The sequence below is a fragment of the Genypterus blacodes genome, unplaced genomic scaffold (assembly GCF_046128005.1).
Source record: "Genypterus blacodes isolate CSIRO-AG114 ecotype Tasmania unplaced genomic scaffold, CSIRO-AGI_Gbla_v1 ptg000111l_1, whole genome shotgun sequence".
Classification (NCBI taxonomy): domain Eukaryota; kingdom Metazoa; phylum Chordata; class Actinopteri; order Ophidiiformes; family Ophidiidae; genus Genypterus; species Genypterus blacodes.
This window is the reverse complement of record NW_027466915.1, coordinates 85,001-107,744: the sequence shown is the minus strand read 5'-3', so window position 1 is coordinate 107,744 and position 22,744 is coordinate 85,001. Positions and strand designations below refer to the sequence as shown.

The window sequence follows — 22,744 nt, the reverse complement described above, 5'->3', positions numbered from 1 at the left end:
AGACTGATCTTTTCTAATTGCTATCGGTTCCTAATAACTTCATTTAGCTCAGACACCTGCTTGAACACAAACATTAACCCTTTCTTACACATTAAGCCTATTCATTCCACGTATTCGCTGCTGTGTTCCATGCGTGGATCAATAAAGTTGATCTGTGTGACACCTATTCATCTCTTATGTATTTCATCTTAATGTTCATTATTTAGCTTTGTTCATTTCTTTCTTTCTTCTCTACATTCCAGGTCCAAATGTAAACCATTGTATCCATTATAATACAAACATTCATGAGATGTGAGTACAGCAGCAACCATGACATCATAACGAACTGATTGCATTGAATGTTTAAAGTCAGTAGAGTGGAACACAGACAGCACGTCGGTCACATGAGCCTTTACAGTTTAGTATTAAAACTTCTGAGCTCAGACTCCAGTCGTGATACAATTCATCCACATTCCACGTTTGCATCAGTATTTACTCTTAATACACACGAAACTAATATATATTTTAACAAATCAATCACCATCTTCAGTGAATTGTACAATCAATCACTGACATATAAAAGAAATCTAAACACTGATATGGCTTCAGAATATCCAACACCTAAATCAAACACATGGCAGTAAACATTGTATAAGAGACGGTTGGTTTTCAGTGTTAAATGATAAAAACATTGCATCGTACTACACTTTAGCTTTATGCTCGTTTGTCTGGTCATCTTATAATGGAGATAAACAAACACTGCATCTGTCTGTCTGTCTGTCAGCGTGGCTGTCTGTCTGTCTACATGAACATACTGGGTTTCATTCAGTTGTACTCACTTTAGTTTCCCAGCCCTAAAGCGCATGTTAACACACTGCCATCTGCTGGAGGAAGATGGAGAAGCAGCCGACCCATCACTGTCTCCAGTGGCCTCATCTTCATTCTCTTTTGATCATCTTCTTCTCTCCTCTGGTTGTCCCACTTTTTCCATTTGAATGACTTGGCTGACTTACTGTATTGCTTAGTCCGGTTCCTCTCCCACTGCTGTCTGCGTGGCTCGGCCTAAATACAGAGGTCCGCCACAGTCCCAGGACGTTAAAGCCCTCAAAAGAGTCGAACCTGTTTCTTTAGTTCATTCTTCTTCCACTGAGCTAGGCGGTCGAAGGCAGACATGGCCATGCCGAACACTCTGTAGAACTCCTCAGGTGAGAGGTGACGCTGTGAGGGAACAGACAGGAAGAGTAAACCTCACGTTCCTCCTGACCCTCTGACTTTACATCTCATAACCGTACAATTTAACAAGCCTTTTAATTGTGACCGATAAAGGAACAAGTGTAAAATCATCACAGTTTACCTCCAGTCTGGCTCGATCCACATCACTGGGAAGACGAGGGTGACCTCTGACCGACACAATCAGGGCTTCATATGGGTAGATCTGCCAGAAAGAGAGATACAGTTATCTATCTATCTATCTATCTATCTATCTATCTATCTATCTATCTATCTATCTATCTATCTATCTATCTATCTATCTATCTATCTATCTATCTATCTATCTCTCTTTTAATTTGAAGTTTCAGTCTCAAACTGAATGTTTTATGTCCATTTATATCTCTAAGTACAACTTCTCCTGTCACAGGGACATTACATCATCATTTACCTCTCACACACCACATGAGGCGCTCTGAATTATTACCCATAGCATCATTTTAAACGTTAGATATGTTTAATAAATCAAGATAATCCAAGGGTCCGGATGGAAGCTACTAAGTGAGACGGATTCAAGCATTCAATACGGATTAAGACTGCATGAAGAAGAAATCCATCATCCTTATCCTCCGTCCATTGATCCAGACCTTTCACTCCTGGCTGGCTAACAGTTTATCAGCTTTGGCAGAACGCCTTACCTTGTATTCTGAAAAACACAGAGACATCCATCTGTTATTGTATTCACACTCTTTTACACACAGGAGCGAGAGATGAATCCATACGACAGAATTACCTTTGATCTGCCAATTAACTGCATTACTGCTGTCGTACTGGTAGTAATCTGTGCTCGCACTGCCAGGCTGCAAGGGCACAACATGAGTTTAGCAAACATGGAGTAAGAAGGTGTTTTTATTCTTATTATAACTGAAGAATGAAGCAAATATCAAGAAAGTAATCAGGAAAATATACTGGGGGACATTTGATGGTATTATACAACAAAGAACACACATGCACACAAAGACCAGTGTGTGTGTGTGTGTGTGTGTGTGTGTATGTGTGTGTGTGTGTGTGTGTCTCATCATCTTGCCACACAGATATAGCTGCAGAAATCACGACTTCTTACCCGGTTTAGTCCGTTTCTGCCGTATCCCGGCAACGAGGCTGACTTGGCGATGTAAGAGTCTGGAAGAACAAACACAAAAAGCGTCACCACAAACAAACAAACAAACATAAAAAGATGCACACACGGACGCCGGCGCTTTGATTTCATCACAAGAAGCAAAAGTCGCTCTTGGCTTTATTGTTTGAGCTCGGAGCTATTTTCAGCAGCGTTATTACTTTGTCATCATCATCATCTTCATCATCCTGTCCTCAGCTCATACTCAGGTGTGGAGGCTGCCATCATGAATCCCCTTTATTGTGTCTTAGGTGTCTTCTGGGTGTCTTAGTTCATACAGAGACACTCAGAGGGACCCGTCAATGAAAAGAGGAGACATTGTTTTCATTTCATCTCACTATGTTGTCCTCCTCCAGTTAGGTGGCGTCTCCCTCGTAACCAGTGGTAACAGCCACCGTTCATTGGCGTCATCTATTGGCGTTATAATTGTATTGGCAGATGGTGTGCAGTGCTCTAGATGGAGCAGCAGGGGGCAGTGGAGACACGTTCATCCTCTCAGCTCTCCTTGGAATTCCTTAACCTGCATCTTCGTCACTTTATGCATTTCATTGCTCCATGCCACTGCTGTTCCCTCTCTCTCTCCCTCTCTCTCTCTCTCTCTCTCTCTCTCCCTCTCATTCACTCTGGTGTTGAAGGGAATTAAATTACACAGCGATGTCAAAGAGCCATGATGCAGCAGAATAGGGGCCTGTGTGTGGAGCGACTGTGCAGCATGTGTGAGCTGCTGAACTATAATGAGTTTGTCATCTCCTACTCTCCCTCAGCAGGAAAGTGGATACACTCTCATAGATAAGTCATGATGGGCGCTTCAGAAATACAGCGCGTGGACGTAGGACTTCAAAAACCACTTGCCTAAGCATCTCATTTATCAAAGTCTTTAGAGTTTGAGTGCAGCTCCACAAACGCCGCTGCCATCGGGCTCATATTTACGGTTACAGTCGTTGCGGTCGAGTGAGGAGGAGGAGGAGGAGGGAATGTAATGAGTAAAACTTTTAATAAATGCAGCCACAGGGGATATAAAAGTGGAATTTCAAAGCCAAGCGTGAATGCAGAGGAATGAATGTGACGGTTTTAAATACAATTTAAAGGTGCTTCTGCTTGACCTGATTCTAGCTTCTGTATTCTCGTTTCACCTCCACCTCTCTACATCTGAAAGAGAGAGGCTGTACTTCTCAGCTCAAGTTCACATCGACATCTACTGACAAAACATACCACTGTGTCATTATGGATATAATGAATCTAATTCACATTAAATGTTTAATTAATTTTGCTGCAACTATCGACCAAAGTAGAATTTGATTTCAGTGCCACTCTGGCTGCTCTGTCTCAGAGCCTCTCTGGCTGCTCTGGCACAGTGCCTCTCTGCCTGCTCTGTCACAGAGCCTCTCTGGCTGCTCTGTCACAGTGCCTCTCTGGCTGCTCTGTCACAGAGCCTCTCTGGCTGCTCTGTCTCAGACCCTCTCTGGCTGCTCGGTCTCAGAGCCTCTCTGGCTGCTCTGTCACAGAGCCTCTCTGGCTGCTCGGTCTCAGAGCCTCTCTGGCTGCTCTGTCACAGTGCCTCTCTGGCTGCTCTGTCACAGAGCCTCTCTGGCTGCTCTGGTGTAACAGATGGCTGAGGGCTTCAGGTCAGTGATCCTGGCTCAGCACTGCCACTGAAGAAAAGCTGATAAATCCAAGACTAAGCTACACCGCCGTTCATCTTTCCACCTGTAACTCAAACCGAAGGCGCGTGTATGTGCGTGTGTATGTGTGTGTGTGTGTGTGTGTGCTGATAACAATCTCCCATTTAAAGCCCTGCTGCTGTCACAGCAGAACTGACAGGATGAAGGAGATCAGAGACGAGACAGCCCACTGCCTGGCCGCCCCCCTTGTGATGACCTCAGAGATCAAAACAGACTGATGAAGCACTCACCACTGTCTGCACTGTGGAGAGACCTTGGAGCTGAGGAGAGAGAGAGAGAGAGAGAGAGAGAGAGAGAGAGAGAGAGAGAGAGAGAGAGAGAGAGAGAGAGAGAGAGAGAGAGAGATGATTTTCAAAGTGCTATAACGTACAAAGTGACTAAACCAAAGAGCATCAAACTAACAGCTGCTGTTAAAAACAAACGTTCAAAGTGAAAGAGAGAATAAAAGATAAGACGGACTGAGAGAGGGAGACTAAAAGAGAGGGACGGAATGTTAATAACCACTTAATGTTGGTGTAGGTCCCACTGACTGCTCCCCTTGATCATCTCATTCCCTTTATAGGTGTGTATGTGTGTGCGTGTGTGCAGTGTGTGTGAGGTGACAGAGGCAGAATGAAGCAGGTCAGTCATCTATAAAACATTGACTGTGCCAGGACGAACACTTAACGGCCTCAACACAAGAGGACATGATTACCATTACGAGCTACGCATCGTATAAAATATGAAACACCGTATGGCCAGCGTGTGTGTGTGTGTGTGTGTGTGTGTGCTGGGACCACCCGTGTTAAATATGTACACACAGATGAAACCCAATGCACTTAGTAACTTTAATGCACTGTGCTGCAGCTTCAGACTGACACCTTCAGCCTTTAACTTCATTATGAATAATGTCTCACTCTGCTGTTGGCGACACAAACCAGTCAGGTGTGTGTGTGTGTGTGTGTGTATGAGGGGAGAGAGACTCGTCCTTGCTGTTATTGGACAGACAGTTTATCAAACACAAAGTGCTTTCTGTCGGGTTAAAATCAACAAAAGTAGCGCTGCAGAGCCTTCAGCTGCTAGACGATCTGTAGAGGGTTTCTCTCTCCGGTGGCTCAAAGGAGTCACAGTTCCACCCAGAGACCAATCAGAGCGTCTCTTAAATCAGCAGCTCTTACAACACAAGCACACTGTGTTCTACTTAACCAAAATCACTGTAGTCCAGGCCAAAAGAGTTGAAAAGAAAGGTGAGGAAAAGGGAGAGAAAGGAGTATTTACTGGCTTTACTGGCTTAACTGGAAGAGGGATCAGAGCCACGTGACAGACTGGAGCAAAGCCCGAGAGCCGGGACTGAAGACTCCTGAACTCCTCCTCACTTGAAACATTAGTATTGTGTTGTTTGAAAATGAATATGTGCTTGTTTTGTTTACATTAGTGTGGTTGGAAAACTGCAGTAATTCAACATAAACCCAAGGATCAGAATCAATAATAATATGTATTGAGTACCAATTGCAGAATTTGTGCCTCATGCTAATTTATGATGGCATTTTATATGAACTGATTCATAGATTCACAGATCTTTTATATTTATTTTACAGTATTATGTGTAATTTGATTGTTTTTATGTAGATTTATGCAGGAAAAGCAAAAAAACCTTTGAGGGAGTCCAAGCTAAACTACAACAACAAGGAAATGAAGAGAGCAGGAAGTTTATCAGGAAATATATTCAACCAAGCAAATACACTGATCAATAATCATTTTGCAGGAGTATGTGCAGTCTCTCTCTCTCTCTCTCTCTGTCCCTCTCTCTCTCTCTCTGTCCCTCCCTCTCTCGCCCTCTCCCTCTCTCCCTCCTCTTATCTGACCCTGATTTACCTCCTGGCTTCATGTCATACATCTTCCCTGAACAGCTCCAAATTGCTTTAGCCTCTCCCTCGCTTCCTCTCTGCCTCTCTCCTTTATATCTAATTCCCTCTTCCTCTCACTCTCTCTCTCTCTCTGTCTCTCTCTCTCTCTCTCTCTCTCTCTCTCTCCCCTTTTAGCACCTTCTCCTTCCCTCCCATTTCACCTCCACCCAAACAAACTTTCTCTCTCTGTCCCTCTCTTTCACTACATTCTTTACATCTTCTTCACGGCACAATAACACCGGACCTGAAGCCTCGTCTTCATTCCAGTCTTCCAGTCAATCTCGGGTCGCAACCCCATCACAACAAACACAGCATACTAGAACTTCAATCAGTCCTGCCAAACATTATTTAAGCTCTCAGTCTACCACGTTTATAGATGCAGTTCCACCTTCCTCCCAGTATGACAGGTCATCAATCGCAGTTATTCCATTTATTGCCCATAAGAAGCTCTATTCAGCGTTTGTACAGTAAACAGCTGCATAAAGGCTTTTGTGCCTGTAGATGGCGCTGTGCAATGACGTCACAGGAGTTACTTTGATGATGATTGAAGAGACTCTTTACTTCTGGCTCCCCTCAATCAAATTGATGAGTCAAATTGTTGGAATGCTCCTTTAATACTGAGCGATTAAAGCTGGAATTCAGACTCACAGCCATTGAGCGAGCTGTAGCCCAGGCTGTTCAGCGCCTCCTTGCTGTTGCAGCGGGAACTGCGCCTGCTCCCCCACGGGTCATTGTTGAGGCAACCTGTCCGCGCCTTCATCTCCTCCTTCAAGATCAACCTCCCGATGCCCTGCAGGTGGAAAGAATGTGGAGGAGTAGGAGGAGGAGGAGGAGAAGAGAGCGAGGTTGGGGGAAGGGATGAAGTCCAAAAGAGGGAGGAGAGGAAGTATTGAACACAGAAGAATCATGTCTGGAGACTGAGGGAGCACCATTTAATTAGCTCATGAAATATTAACACACACACACACACACACACACACACACATACACACACACGCGCCTACATGTAAAACATTAAAAGGCTAAGAGAGGAGCAGTGACCGTGTTTTATTATTTACCCTGTTTACATTGTGATTCCAGCCGTCCTCCTCTCCTCCGGTTGAGAATCTCCTTACCCGGGAGACTGGAGAGAGAGAGAGAGAGAGAGAGAGAGAGAGAGAGCGAGAGCGAGAGCGAGAGCAAGAGCGAGAGCGAGAGCGAGAGAGAGAGAGAGAGAGAGATGGATAGAGAAACGGAGAGAGATAAAGGAAACATAGGCTTTTAAATGCTATACATGCCTATGACTATCACATGTTGTTTTGGATTCCGGGACGTGTGTGATCAGCACCTTTTGGGGAGCCTGTGTATGGGAAATAGTTGGAGTCTGGGTGGTAATTGTTGTTGCTGTTGGAGGTGGAGAGACGGCCGGAGTGGACCAGGTTCCCGTTGGTTTTGTTCTTCGCGGCTGTCAGGGAGGCACGGATATCTGATGGAGAGGAAACAGGAATCACAAATGTGGCCAATTGTATTCATTTCAAGACAAAGATATAACGTTGCTGATTCACTAAAGTTTAGCCTGAAGAGTCAAATGTGAAGAAGAGGAAAAGGAAGAGGAAGAGGACGAGGAAGAGGAAGAGGAAGAGAAAGACAAAGAAGAAAAGGAAGAGGTAGAGGAAAAGAGGAAGAATGATTTATGTCATACCAAAAAATAGTGTGGTTTGTTTTGATGCAAATGTAAAAGGCTGTATATCTGTATATACATATGCATGTGTGTGTGTGTGTGTGTGTGTCTGTGTGTGAGTGAGTGAGTGTGAGTGAGTGCTGGAGAAACAAGACACACAAAGAGGTGCACTCCTTTACAGAGAATGGAGGGCACAGCAGGAGGGGAGGAGAGGAGGAGAGGAGACACAACAACCAACAGACAGCAGCAGCGACTGTGAACAGAAAGGAGGTCAGAGAGGAAGAATAACCGGATACGATACAGAACTTCCAATGAGTTTCAGGTGAGAAATCAATAGGAAATAAACATTTGAAGCCTTCTGGTGCCATTTTACAGAAACCCTCTGCTGTGTACATTCATGTCTCACTTGTCTCACTTGTCCTTATATCTTTATCTTTCATCTGCAGCCTCTAAGCTAAAGCAGCCTGAGACCCAAGGCTTCCTGACGAAGCACAACTTTATTTTACCCACAAACGTTTCTTCATTAATAAAAGCGTTAAGAATCGCTTTCTACTGTTGCCATGCATACAGATTTCTGTCCGAGTGCTTGAACACGACTTTTACATTAGAAAAGCTATTTCAAGGGCACTGGAATGAGCCGCCGAGTAAAATGAATCACATCACATCTTTGGCCCAAATAAGAGGAAACATTCATTTGCACCTTTTAACACCAAGCAAAACACATTCATCTCTGCATTTTATTACAATCTAAGTGCTTCATTTGCTATCCTCCAGTCATATAAACACACCAAAGTGCATAAATAAATACCTGTGCACGGCCCTTTACATTCAGATGAAAACAGCCCTGTGTGAGATTTATGCAGTAAAATTAAAATGTACCCACATAACCTGGATTACAGATTGTACTCTCACAGGTTTGTCAGCACTCTGTGGTGCAGAGTAAATCACCCAGAGGTGTTTCTAAGGAACTGTAACTCTGTCAGGCCTGCCACCTGAGCACTGATGGATGACCTACACACACACACACACACACTCAGGAGTGTTTGGCACTGCCTCTCGCTCTCTTTACCTCCTGAATCACCTTCAGAATGTGAACTTCTGGTGCCATTTTAACCATCCAGCCTCATCTGTAGTCCCCTGCGGTTTGCAACGACATACCTTCCGCCCTGTTTGTCACTCACGCTCTACGCTATTGTGTTTGTCTTCTTGCCTCTGATGGGAGGAGATCTCTGTACCCTTTAAATGTCTTCCTGTTATGGATTCATTAAATCAAACTTGGCTGTCAAACAGAGGGGCGTTTCATACCGTGCATGCATTCACGACGCGGACAACACCGGAAAGGCAGACAGGGAGAGAGAGAGCGAATGAAAGCTATAAAAAGCATCGCGCTGTGAGCAATCAACCAACCTTGTTTCTTGTAGATGGGGGGTTTCCTGTAGATGTTGGCTTCCTCGGATGCTGGGAAGGGAAACGGCGAGAGAGGGAGAGGAGAGGAGAGGAGAGGAGAGGAGAGGAGAGGAGAGGAGAGGAGAGGAGAGGAGAACATGAGCTGGATCCTCCTGTGCGTCCCGTCCCACCAAATTAGCTGAACACATTTACAGTCTCCTTAGCCATAAAAGTGACAGCGGCGGTAATATACGGCTGCAGGGAGAGGGAGGCGGCACTGCACATCCAGACAACCTGAGTGACGTGCGGCGGGGCTGATTAATACGGATTCACAGGCTTATTACTGGAAAGAGCAGCAGATGGCACGGGAATAAAAGAAGGGGGAGGAGGGGGGCTGAAGGGATGGATGGAGAGACGAAGGAACGAGAAAACCCAGATGATGAGACGGGCCGTTGTCGTTTGTAGCTCATGTTGTAAGCGGACCGCACGAAAAACTGAGAAACGCAACAACACAGCAAGTAAATACATCGTTAGAAGTGGCAGGAACTTTCAAACAGCACTCAGAGTTTGGGCTTTGCCTCCCAGCGGGGCGCCTGCACTGAGTTTGCATGCATTCGTGGCACCTAGAAGGCACTTTGGTTAAAAGCCTGCAACAAACAGCAATTTAGCGTGAGTGTAAAAAAAAGCCTGAAAGGAAGCAGAGCCGAGGAGCTGGCAAGCAAAACCAGCCTGTGAAGAATGTGGAGAGGGAACATGCAGTGAGAGATGGAACGATGGAGGGAAAGCAAACACGGCACAGCTTGCACCGGAGAGCAGCCGCCTCATCAGATGGAGAGAACAAAGACATAGAGAGAGACATTCGGGCTTGAATCTGACGATACGGGCATGATGGAGCGTTTGAATGAGAGGAGACGGGGTAGAGACTTAAGATGGAGGACCGATACGAGAGGTTTACAGAAGAGATCAACGTCAGCGAGATGCACAGAAGAAGAGAGCTCCATGGACCCAAATTAGTCATAAAGCTGCAAAAGTATTAATTTCTTCATTAGTAAAATCACACAAATTAATCTTAAGCCGTTATTAACACTACAAAGATTTGGGCCCAGGATCTGGACGAGGCATGATGTGAGACTGAGGAGAAGCTGGATGCTGAGGAGATGCAGAACCTCATGTAGGTTGAGATGGACATTCAGGTTTTGGCTGGTTAGAGCGATCAGGGTCTGAAATATCCGGAGGCCGAGTAGGTTAGGATCTGAGGTCGGGCTGGGGGTGGCGGGGTTAGCATACAGGCCAGGGGTCAGGGGTCAGGATCAGGGCCTACCTGGCATATGGAAATGCTTGGGGGCTTGGTAAGCTGTGGTGGGTGTGGCACACCTGGGCTCTGGCTGACTGTGATAGGGTGAACTCCTGCCACTCTCACTGCCTGCAGTCAGCCCAGCCGATCACAGTGAGGGGAAACCAACAGTGAGGGGCAACACGTTCACAGACAGACAGACAAACAGGCGAACAGACAGACTGATGGCAGAGAGGGGGAAGAATCATGTGTGTGTGTGTGTCAGTATGTGCATTACCACGGTGATAGTAGTGCAGAGGCGAGCCTCCATTGCGACTGTGTGAAGGAGAGTCTGTGAAGGCCGAGCTGGAGGAACGCCTCGTTCTCCGCTCCACGCTGTCCAAGAGATCCTGATGAGAGAGAGGGAGAGAGAGAGAGGAGAGGGAGAGAGAGGGTGGGGGTGGGAACGGGAGAGAGAGAGAGAGAGAGAGACAGAGAGAGGGGGGGAGGGAGGAGAGGGAGAGAGACAGAGAGAGAGGGAGAGAGTGAGGAGAGGGAGAGGGAGAAAGAGAGGGGGGGGAAGAGGGAGAAAGCGAGAGAGAGAGAGAGAGAGAGGGGGGGGGGGGAGTGAGGAGAGATGAGAGAGAGAGCTGTTATGAGCTTTTATTTACTGAATGCGACAAATGAGACACCTTGAGGCTCATTCCAATTTTAATCGCATTGAAAAAAGTTTAATATTAAATGGTGAGTGCGTGTGTGCAGCTTGGACACACACAGACACACACCACACTATGCCTAATGGGTACTTACATGAGAGCAAGGTGACAGTGAACCTAAAGTCTGGATCAGAAAGAGAAGAAGACGACAGCTCATCATAATGAACTAGATCAACACTTATGGTGATATACTCCTACTGAGTGACTATAAATCAAAGTTATGTTCAGTTGGCATTGACTGTGTGTGTGTGTGTGTGTGTGTGTGTACCTGGCCATATCCGTATCTCTCCAGCGTGTCATCTGTGAGGAGTGTGTGTGCGTGGTCGGCCTGGTAAGGGATGATGTCAGGCCTCTGGTTGTCATATAAAGCTTTGACCCTTGGCAGGGCTGCAAACTGCTTAAAGCCCAACACATCACTGTCTGCCTTAGACTGAGAGACAGACAGAAAGAGAGAGACAGACGGGTTGAGAGAGACAGACGGGTGAAGAGAGATAGACAGATGGAGGGAAACAGAAAGAGAATTCAGTCATATGAAGAAAGTTAGACTGAACGAGTCTGCCGGTTAAATGTAACTGACGTGGCGGCGTTGGTGTCACCATGGCGATGACAGAACTCACACAGATGAGCCGGTGAGGAGAGCCGAGGAGCGGCGAGGAGCCAGGAGAAGAGATGGACGCCGTCTCAGATGTTCGTCTCAGCTGGTAGGAATATACACACATACACATACACATACACACACGCACACGCGCACACACACACACACACACACACACACACACACACACACACACACACACACACACACACAGGTATTACAGTTACTGGTTAAAGTACCAGCAAAGAGAAGAAAAATACCAAAGAAGAAGTTTTAGACAACGACAAGAACACAGAGGAGGAGGGACAGAAATAGAGAGAGAGAGCCGGGGGTTGTGGGTATTTTGAGTGCCGCTCACCCTCAGCTTTCTCTCTAACCGAACCGCTTCTTTACACATCGGGTGCCAAACCTCTGAACCTGTAAAAGTACACACAAACACACACACACACACACACACACACACACACACACACACACACACACACACACACACACACACACACACACACACGTTGTTTACTGTATGTGGGCAGCTGCTCTACAGTTTTATGGGATCCATTGAAGAGCAGATCAGCCTTTCTCAGCTGCATCACCATCCATCAGCAAGGAGACACACACACACATACACACACACACACACACACACACACACCCATACACACACACGCAGTTTATCAGGTGGTTTGCGGACAGGGGTTGTAACTCTTCGTGTTTCTTCACACACAGAGGAAAGACAGAGGGGGGGGGGGGGACAGAGAGAGAGAGAGAGAGAGAGAGAGAGAGAGAGAGAGAGAGAGAGAGAGAGACAGAGAGAGAGAGAGAGAGAGAGAGAGAGAGAGAGAGAGAGTGACAGAGAGAGAGAGAGAGAGAGAGAGAGAGAGACTTTGTGTTAAGTGCTGAGGGAGAAAGAGGGAGAGCAGGACGAGAGAGAGGAAACATGAAGGCTGTGAGGTTTTATTCATCCTGATAAACCACTAATGTCAGGATGTGCATCTGATCTGTGGTAATGTATCAGGACTGTATCAGCTGTAAACATGAACACACACACATACACACACACACACACACGAGAATAGGTATTATGGAAAGTAGTCAGGCTGGGCTCAGCATCATTTTCTTGGGCCTTGGGGCGGTGCAGGCCAACAGAATGGGCTCAGTTGGCTTGTCGTGACTCTAATATACAACCAGCTATCCTCACCATAACCCCCCCCCCCCCCACACACACACACACGCACACACACACACACACACACACACACACAAGCACACGTACACACAAAATCGATAGCATGCGTGGTGATTCAGTGCAGTGCAGCCCCGTCCCGCCCACGTCGCTCAGCTCGGCTCTGCTGTTACATGCACACACACACGCACACACACGTACACACACACAGCCTTGGATGTTTTGCTTCCTGGATAGAACTGATACAATGCACTGGAAAAAAGGAATCCATTCAAAAACAGCGTGCTGTACATCAGACGTGAGTTATGTTGTGTCTCTGGAATGAAAGCAGCTGTGTTTAGTGTATTTTGTTGACTTTATGCAAAATGAGGTTAATCAGGGAACAACAATGACTCATTGGCTTATCTGCTGATATTCAAAAGAAGAAGAGGAGATGAAAGCAGCCAGTGTCACCTGGAAAAGCAACACTGACATTTGGTGCACCAGCTATTTGAAATTGAAATGCTATACAGGGGGAGATATGTAAATGAATCTGTGCATTACGCTTTTTACAGAGAAATATAAAAGTGTTTGCGTATGCACGGCGATGTCCCGCTGTGTCACACACTGAAATGAGGGGCAGTAATGCTGCAGCTGCTGCCTCAGATGTGTGGAGTCTGTTGACCTTCCTGCTAGAAAAGTGGCGTTTTGTGAGAGAGACTGAGTGATAATTACGCTGTGCAAAAACACAATGGATAGATTTCTACAGTGAATTATTGCATTTTAGTCGTTATCTACTATTCGTGACAACTTGAAAGGTCAATATCAGAGATTTTCTGCCTCATCTGCATGCAGGAAAAATGATGAAATCAATCACATCAGTAATCCTGTTACACGACACTGAACCATCTCAGACACGACTTTAAATTTAGACAATCAATTCATTCATGACAGTTCTGATGATCAATTATAGGAGCCATTATATGAGAAAACACTCATTCCTTTCATCTATAATGTAAGTGAAAACAGTTTTTTCATTAGAGGACATCAGTTTGGGTTCAGGTCAGATGGAAAATTGTCATTATTGACATTTTAAAAATCAATAAGTTGAGCTTCAACCCCCGAGGGAATCTGTTATTTAACTTTTAAACCAGCAGGATAAGCGGGAGTCGCTGCTAAGTTATTGAGAGAGGAGCTTTGTCAGACGTGCGATCAGGAAGACTGCATGTCCTCACCACGGGGAACACTTTCATCATCTGTCCAACTTTAAGAGCCCAAATCCAGCTGATGCACACACGTTGGGTTCATAAAAGAGAACCTTTCCACCCCCACCTGCACGACACACACACACACACACACACACACACACACACACACACACACACACACACACACACACACACACACACACACACTACTTTTTATTCCAGACATGCATCATGAGATTGATTGCAAGGGTGTGTGTGTGTGTGTGTGTGTGTGCGCGTGCGTGTGTGGGTGTGAATGTGTGTGAGTGTGCTTGTGTGTTCTGTAATTGAGTGTGTCTCAAGAGGGTGATTGCTCAGCCCTCCTACATGTCTGAACTCATCAAAAGGAGTGAATGTAACCTTGGGGCAGCTCACTGGAACTCAGCACACACACACACACACACACGTATACACATAAATAAAGACATATACACACACATGCAAATGAAGACACATGTAGTCACATTCATTCATGCATTCAAGCAGACAGAGAAATATCCTCACATGCATTTACAGAGGTAGATTAAAAGAGACACACACACACACACACACACAGAGACTGCAAGTACAATATGTAAATACTAGTTTTTATGCATGCCTTTGAGCATGGCAGGAAGAGACTGTCAATGAGGTGAAACAGGAAGTGGCACGCTGCGTGGCGACCGTGTGTTCTTGTCTCCATACAATCTGGATCCGACCCACTCAGATGCCGAGTCGTCTCTATGTTTACATCACACACGTCAATCCGCTTCTGGGCTCCCCTGCTGCACCACTGTGCCCACTGAGTGACAACTGGCTCTTTATGAACCTGACAGAGCTGATGCTGTGAATCTCATCTTTTAACAATATTCAACACACCGTCCATGTTATAGTAGATGATGATAAACTGCATCCACACAATGTTGTAGGCCAGAATTACACTTATCCTCTTTATTACCTTACCCATTTCAAAAACACATTAAACTAAATACATAATATATAAGTTTGTCTCCCTGTGTTGCTAACAGGGATGCCAGTCACCTCACAGTGAACCTCTTTGATTCCATGATTGAGTTTATTAATTACTGCAATCTAATTTGTAAAAGAAAAAAACGCTGGAAGATTCAATTATACTTCCAACAGAGTCGCTTTCATTCAAATTAATGCCGACTGTCAGAGGCACAGTGGAGTAATGGACACAGCAGAGGGGAGGCTGGGAGGTAATTGACTTCAACCTTTGTGTGTGTATCAAGAAAACATCAAATGGGGAAGGTGTGTGTGCGCGTGCGTGCATGTGTGTGTGTGGCGCTTTACCTCTGAGTCTAGTAAAGGATGTTATATGTGCAATCAATAACCTATATAACGGTACTTTGTTAAAAGCATCGATTGATCACATTACACAATCTCTCTTTCTCTCCCTCTCTTGCACACACAGGCTTGCACACACACACACACACACACGCGCACAGATGCACAAACACCCAAACACACACACGGGCCATCTGGGTACTTGCAGGGAACAGTTAATTCAACAGCAATGTTAGGAGTCTATTTTTATGCCTGTTAGCACTCGACTGCATTTGAGAGTAGCCAGCGTTTCTAGCTAGCTACCACCGATTGGCATCACGTTTTCAAACTGAAACGAGACGTCAGCATCAACGTCTCCGTTCACCATGTCAATTTAATGGAAGTGTGCAACTACACTTTAACACTAAACAGGCCGTTAGTATGTAGTAATGCAGGCTACCCTATGTTCCCTCAGCCCTATGTTCCCTCATTTCTAAGATTTTTTTCAAAATTAGCTCCTATGTTCCCTCAGCCCTATGTTCCCTCATTTCTTAGATTGTTTTCAAAATTAAGCCCTATGTCTCCTCATTTCTAAGGGTTAGGGTTAGGGTTAGGGTTAGAGTTAGGGTTAGGGAACATAGGGCTGAGGGAACATAGGGCCTAATTTTGAAAAAAATCTTAGAAATGAGGGAACATAGGGCCTAATTTTGAAAACAATCTTAGAAATGAGGGAACATAGGGCTGAGGGAACATAGGGCCTAATTTTGAAAAAACTCTTAAAAATGAGGGAACATAGGGCTGTGGGACCATTGGGCTGAGGGAACATAGGGCTGTGGGAACATAGGGCTGAGGGAACATAGGGCTAAGGGAACATAGGCATGCTCCCGTATTTAGTAATAAAATCAGTCAGCAGGTGGTTTGTTCCTGGATTAATTCTTAATTATACATTTTTATATATCTTAAAATGTACAATGGCTTTCCTATTAATTACACTTTAATGTAAAATAGTGAATTTAAGCAGAAATTGAAGAAAGGAGTGCAGTAGGGTTTTCCATGATGAAGATATTAAAGCTGGAGTTCAGCCAGAGTGATGTCACCTGAACATGGGTCCTATACGCTCCTCACCTGTTAAATACATCTCGTCTCCTTCCAGGAACGTCAGGTGACAGCGGGCACATCTGGCACAGCTGGGGTGGTAGTGCTTCCCTCCCGCCTGGAGGAGGCAAGGACAGAGGACACGTAAGGACAAGGAAAAGATAAGGAAGGGAGAAAGGAAAGGAAAGTAAAGGAAAGGACAAGGATGGAATTTTAAACAGGCATTAAACGCAGAGCAGCAGATGACAGGGACGAGGGGACGAGGACAGAGAGGCGATAAGAAATAAAGAGAGAATCAATGAGGAATGAAGAATGGGGCGTGTGCCGCGAAGGAGAGGAAGAGAGGAATAAATGGAGGAGAGGAAATGGGAGCGAGCTGCTTTGTGGGCTCCTTTCAAAGCTGCTGCCTCATCAGTCAACACTTCAATCATTTTACGAGGGACAGCTGTGTTTTTCACCGCTTTTTATAGACACACTTGCACACGTCCACATGCAGACCCGCGCATACAGAGCTCACACATACACACACAAACACACTCTCCATCACACACACACACAGAGTACACTCACACACTCACCTCCAGCACCCTGCCGCTGATGTACCTGCTGCAGCTCTCACACCTGATGCCAAACTGGGCGTGGTAGTCCGTCTCGCAGTACGGTATCCCGTCTCTGTCAGGGACCAGAACCAACAACCAGCTCCAAATCTAGATTCACCTCATGGCTTGTTTGAAAATCTACTTGGACATGCGCGGATTGATCCAGTGCATCGATGTATAAAATGTGTTGATTCAAAGCATCAGTCTGTTCATTTCTCACTGATTTACTTTCCCTTCAGCAAAAACTTGTATTGCAAATTGGAAATCCTCCCTCGTCTGCCGGATTCAGCAACTCGTCTGTTGCTGAATCCAAATGGTTTCCAAAATCAAACAAAACTGGCTGACGAAGGAAATTTAAAATTGCTCTAAGGATGCACACTGCTTAATATTTAGCAAATAAAAGTCATTTATCACCATGGCAGCATCAGACTGAGAGGAGCTGGAGCCACGTACTTGCTGATGTACTCGCCGGTCAGCGTGCAGCCGCACGTCCGGCATTTGAAACAACTGACGTGCCACTGACGCTCCAGAGCCAGGAGAGACTGACCCTGCTTGATCTCCTCACCGCAGCCTGCACAGTCTAGAGGAGGGGAGAGGAAGAAGGGAGAGGAGGAGGGGAGGTGAAGAAGAGAAAGGGGATAGTCAAAACAGTGAAGCATGCAAAAGCACACAAGAAAGATAAGAGGACTTTCAGAATTTCCAACATTTATCATCCTTTCTCTCTGCCTTCGCCTCTTAGCTCTGCCAACCTCACATCCTCCTCCTCCTCCTCCTCATCCCTCTCTCCCTCCCTCCCTCTAGTCAAACTGTCTCTGCCAGGTGGAGCAACCAGAACCAGGCTACCAGTCCACCTGAAGCAGCAGACCCGGCCTCCTTGTGTGTGTGTGTGTGTGTGTGTGTGTGTGTGTGTGTGTGTGTGTGTGTGTGTGTGTGTGTGTGTGGCTGCTATGTTCGGCAGTGTTCAGCAGGTGGGCAGCAAGGCTATTTTGGTGTATTCCACCTGAGGGGAGACAGACTCTGCTAACCTGTGTGTCACAGAGATGAGAAAGATTCAAATGAAACGTAAACAAATGGCCGGAGAATACTCGACTGTGATTGGCTGGAGGGGTTTGCCTTATTTTCAGATTCACAGCCTATCTGAGCTGTTACTAGGCTGAGGATGACAAAAGAAATACAGCACCAACAAAAAGGAGAAAGAGTGTATCAGCCCAAATATCTTCAAATAATCTACTGTGTGTGTATATGTGTGTGGTATAGTTTTTGTTTGGCATAACAAGTGTACACGTGCATGCTTGTGTGTGTGTGTGTGTGTGTGTGTGTGTGTGTGTGTGTGTGTGTGTGTGTGTGTGTGTGTGTATGTGTGTGTTTCTTACAGCTTGGTCCGTGGACCTTGACGGGCTTGTCGTTGCTCAGAGTGTGTGAACACTGCTGACACACACACTTCTTCCCACAGAAGGTCACCCTGTCTCCAATTGGGAACGGGCTCCTGCAAACACACACACACACACACACACACACACACAATTCAGGTAAAAATCCTGTTTGCCACATTTAGCAGTGAAACCACACACAAAGTATACAGTATCTGTATAGTTGAGTTTCTGAGTGTGTGTGTTGGTGTGTGAGGCGTAAAGAATGGCCTCTGTGATAGTTGAAAATTGTTTTGGCAAAAAGGAGTAAAACTTTACTGCAATCTGCTGAATCAGCAAATGTCAACATTTACAAATGAAAAGCTGCATTTACAATGTCACCAATTGATTTTTAATGCTGATACACACACACACACACACACAAGAAACTCCAAAAACGCTCCTCATAAGCAAAGCAAACCTAACCATCCATTTGTATGTCTCACACAATCCACCTGGCAGACAGCTCTCTCTCTCACACACACACACACACACACACACACACACACACACACACACACACACACACACACACACACACACACACACACACACACACACACACACACACACACACACACACACACACACACACACACACACACACACACACACACTCTCTCTCTCTGGCGTGCTGCTTACCTGTCACACTTCATTTACCACTTTCATTTCCACGCGCAGGGATTTACTAGCCTACAGTCTGCATACAGTACAACACTTTAATCGCAACCCGACCATCTAAGACGCAGCAGCACCTGATTTGCAGCATGAATGACTATGTGTGTGTGTGTGTGTGTGTGTGTGTGTGTGTGTGTGTGTGTGTGTGTGTGTGTGTGTGTGTGTGTGTGTGTGTGTGTGTGTGTGTGGTGGAGTTTAAAATGAAGCTGATACTACGCCACTAAACTTTTACTTTCACTGCTTAAGCAATGATTTGTGTTGTTTTCGATATCGAGGAGACAAAATGTGGGCGGAATAAAGTGAGTAAAGTCCTACAAAGATTAGAATCAGGCTCAAACGGTTTGGTTGTAGCTTTACATTTGTCGTTGTGATGTAATTCTTCTGATTACACACACACAAACACACACACACTCTCTCTCTCTCTCTCTCTCTCTGGCCCGACCTGCAGATGCTGCAGACGAAGCAGTGCGGGTGGTAAGTCCTCCCCAGGGCCGACACCACCTCTCCACTGATGTACTGCTCACAGCTGTCACACTGCGTGCCGTGGAGGCGCTGGTAGTCCTCTGTGCAGATGTACTCGCCCGAGTGATGGAAGAAACCCGAGTGCACCAGGTCACAGCCACACACTGAGGGGGGGGGAGAGAGAGAGAGAGAGAGAGAGTTCACTAAACTAATTTTGTAATTTGCAATCTAAATCTGTGTGTTTATGGTGTGTGAGAATATATAGCATACACAGTATACGTATGGAGATAGTGTGTGTGTGTGTGTCCAAATGTGGCATATGGCGATATGGTGTGTGTGATATGTGCTATGTGTCCTTAATGTGATTTATAGATTACAGTTTTGCGACCTTGTTTACAGACAATAAACACTTGTACATGCCCACTCCCCCCCCCCACACACACACACACACCGTATACACTGTATATTTTGACAGAATGATATATGGTTTATATTTTGCGAATGTAAAGTCCTTCAGCCAGATGATTGCTTGTGGTCCGGCTGTGCTGAGGGTGAGGAGGCCTTTGCTGAGCTGGTCGACTCGGCCGTTTAGCTGAGCACTGATTCGCTTCAGCTAACAGAGAGGCGGCCAGTTCTTATTCTTATCTCGGCCAGGCAGCGTTTTATGGTATTTATCAAACACAACATGAAGTGTGATCAGCACGAACAATCACATTTCACCTTTAAGTCTGAACGTAACGCCTCTCATCGCGTCTACGCCGTGTTTGACTCAGCTCAAATAACCTGTAAAGTACAAACTGAGCTATCCAATGAGTGCGACGAGTACTCCGGTCAGTGTGTGTACACGGTAGACTGCGGTACACACCAGCCTGTGTTACTGCTGTGTGTGCTGCAGCGTGGGACACGTGGCAAGCGACCGCAGACTTTTGACAGTGAAATGAACGTCTGGTCTCTAATTAAGCTAATGGATCTAAACCCAGTGGAGTGGATCTGATCTGAGCCAGCGTGTCAGCGGGGGCGGGGTCACTTATTTATCTATGGGAGCTCAGCTGAAGACATAAAGACGTTAAAGCAACATTTAAAGCCACAGTATGTAACTTGGTGAGCACACGGATCGAGTCATTTTCTATCTGCAAACTGCATATAAGGGAACAGATTTGATATGTTTGATGTGTGTGTGTGTGTGTGACAGAGCGATGAAGAGGCTCGTCCCCACGTTGAATTCCCTGCTCTAATTATTTACATATTATTGCTGTTTATTGCACATTTTATCACTGGGCTGCTTGCAATTATGTCCTCCACAAATGCTGACCACTGAAATGTTCCCCTCACGGCTGAGCGGATAAGGGCTCCATTACTGTAAATTTCTTTATATATGCAGAGCTTAAGACCGTGAGATACAATTAAAAAAGTCTTTCACATCATTACTCATACATGTTCATGATGGCCCTGACTGTGTTTCATGTTGGGTTTGGTTGCAGCACACATAACAGGAAACAAAGCATCCAGTCCGTCTTCATCTCGCGGTTGAATTCTCACCCTCAAACACCAAACTCTCTCTCTCTCTCTCTCTCTCTCTCCCTCTCTCTCCCGTGTCTCGCTCGCTCCATTGTCATCGTCGTCTTCGCCATCGCGCAACTTTAAAATGCCAGCGTGACCTTTATCAGTCAGTGTGAGACTAATGCGGCTCGCAGTGGGAGAGTTATGACCACCACACACCCACACACACACACACACACACACGCACGCACACACGCACGTGCACACGCTTGCATACATTCCCATACGTACGTATGTGCTGTAAACACATGTGCAGTTATGAGTGTGAGGCAGACAATAAGACACAAGAATTCCCTTATACACACCTACAAATAAACATAGATGCACTCTTTCTCTATACTACACACACACAGACACACACACACACAGACGACAGCCTCTCTTCCTCCCTCAAGCTGCGTTCACACATTCATCACTGTCCGAACAGAAAGCTACTAAGATCTGCAGAAGGAAACACAAACAAACCCAGAGAGCTGTTCAGGCTCCAGAGGGATTCATGGTAAATTTCGATTTCAGATGATTTTTGGCTTCTGCGGCGATTTCTGTTCACCGTCACGGCTTTGATGTGACGGCGATTCAACGAGCAAGTCAAGCAGACGCGGCTTAGTCACAATGTTTCTGGACGTATCGATCTTTGGACGATGACTGTGCCATTATCAGACCTCTTCACGTGCACAGAAGGTCTCTGTAATGACTCGGGTCCCGATTTAGTCGCTCTGCTCGCAAAGTTCGACCGTGCGGACGTTTTTTTTCCTTGACAGAAAGTAAATGGAAATTGATTTATCTGAAGATGTCACGGGTCGTTATTTTTAATCATCTCCACATTTACTAAACGCTACTGAAAAGGCTTGATGGAACGAGGACACACACACACACACACACACACACACACACACACATACAGACACACTTCCTCCGTCATGAGACATTTCAGATATTCTGTGCGACGCTCAGGACAAATCTTGTGTCCGCTGCTTGAACTTGCAGACGGAAGTTTGGCGTTCGCACGGCTCAAAGGCTGGTCGGCCCTAAAACTGCCCCCCGTGTGACCTCGCTCAGGCCCTCCCTGACCTTTCACCCCTGACCCCACCTGTTGTCCCAGACGCCGCCGGTCTTCTTGATTCAGGCGACTGAATCTGCACGTCACAGATGGATCCCAAGCCGCCAGCAGAGCTCTGGCAGAGTTAAGAGACATGTAGCTCTATAAATAGATGTTATTCTGACTAAAGTGGACAAATAGGCTCCACTCTCTTCTTCACCAAATTCATTTTTCATCATTTTTCCTCCCCTTCAGTCCGTCTGAGTCACTGAAGTATTTAAATCCTTTTTTTTTGTGATTTGTTGCCTATTAGACGGAAGTGCCAGAAGGATGGAGACACACACACACACACACACACACACACACACACACACAGAGACAGCAGATAATGATTTCTTTGTTTACTGCCTGCAGCGTGTGTGAAGGGTCGAGGGAACGATAGAAAGATGGATTTAAGTAGTGATATGAATGAAGATGGATGCAAGAAACCAGAACTCCTGGAAGCTTCATGCGCATGACGACTGTCTCATCTGTTTCCACACACACACACACACACACACACACACACACACACACACACACACACACACACACACACACACACACACACACACACACACACACACACACACACACACACAGGTTACGAGTGCGGTGATTCGAC

The 22,744-nt window shown here is 45.8% G+C and overlaps 1 protein-coding gene across 2 annotated transcripts in view; it reads right to left on the bottom strand.

Annotated features, from left to right (window-relative positions):
* Positions 1-911: 911 nt before the first annotated feature.
* The window catches only part of LOC143009157 (actin-binding LIM protein 3-like), a 27,016-nt gene continuing 5,183 nt past the window's right edge, over positions 912-22,744 (bottom strand). The window contains exons 3-22 of one of the 2 annotated variants that reach the window (XM_076161169.1): positions 19,462-19,645; positions 18,306-18,418; positions 17,386-17,512; positions 16,912-17,005; positions 16,364-16,451; positions 11,922-11,980; positions 11,586-11,666; positions 11,237-11,398; positions 11,063-11,092; positions 10,551-10,662; positions 10,301-10,402; positions 9,001-9,051; positions 7,261-7,398; positions 6,992-7,056; positions 6,582-6,723; positions 4,278-4,307; positions 2,312-2,370; positions 1,974-2,048; positions 1,334-1,414; positions 912-1,197 (exon numbers count right to left, since the gene is read on the bottom strand). In XM_076161169.1, the coding sequence (XP_076017284.1) occupies positions 1,084-1,197; positions 1,334-1,414; positions 1,974-2,048; positions 2,312-2,370; positions 4,278-4,307; positions 6,582-6,723; positions 6,992-7,056; positions 7,261-7,398; positions 9,001-9,051; positions 10,301-10,402; positions 10,551-10,662; positions 11,063-11,092; positions 11,237-11,398; positions 11,586-11,666; positions 11,922-11,980; positions 16,364-16,451; positions 16,912-17,005; positions 17,386-17,512; positions 18,306-18,418; positions 19,462-19,645 (1,907 nt within the window). In that variant the 3' untranslated portion in view covers positions 912-1,083. The remainder of the gene's footprint in view (positions 1,198-1,333; positions 1,415-1,973; positions 2,049-2,311; positions 2,371-4,277; positions 4,308-6,581; positions 6,724-6,991; positions 7,057-7,260; positions 7,399-9,000; positions 9,052-10,300; positions 10,403-10,550; positions 10,663-11,062; positions 11,093-11,236; positions 11,399-11,585; positions 11,667-11,921; positions 11,981-16,363; positions 16,452-16,911; positions 17,006-17,385; positions 17,513-18,305; positions 18,419-19,461; positions 19,646-22,744) is intronic. The other variant, XM_076161170.1, reaches the window with a different exon arrangement.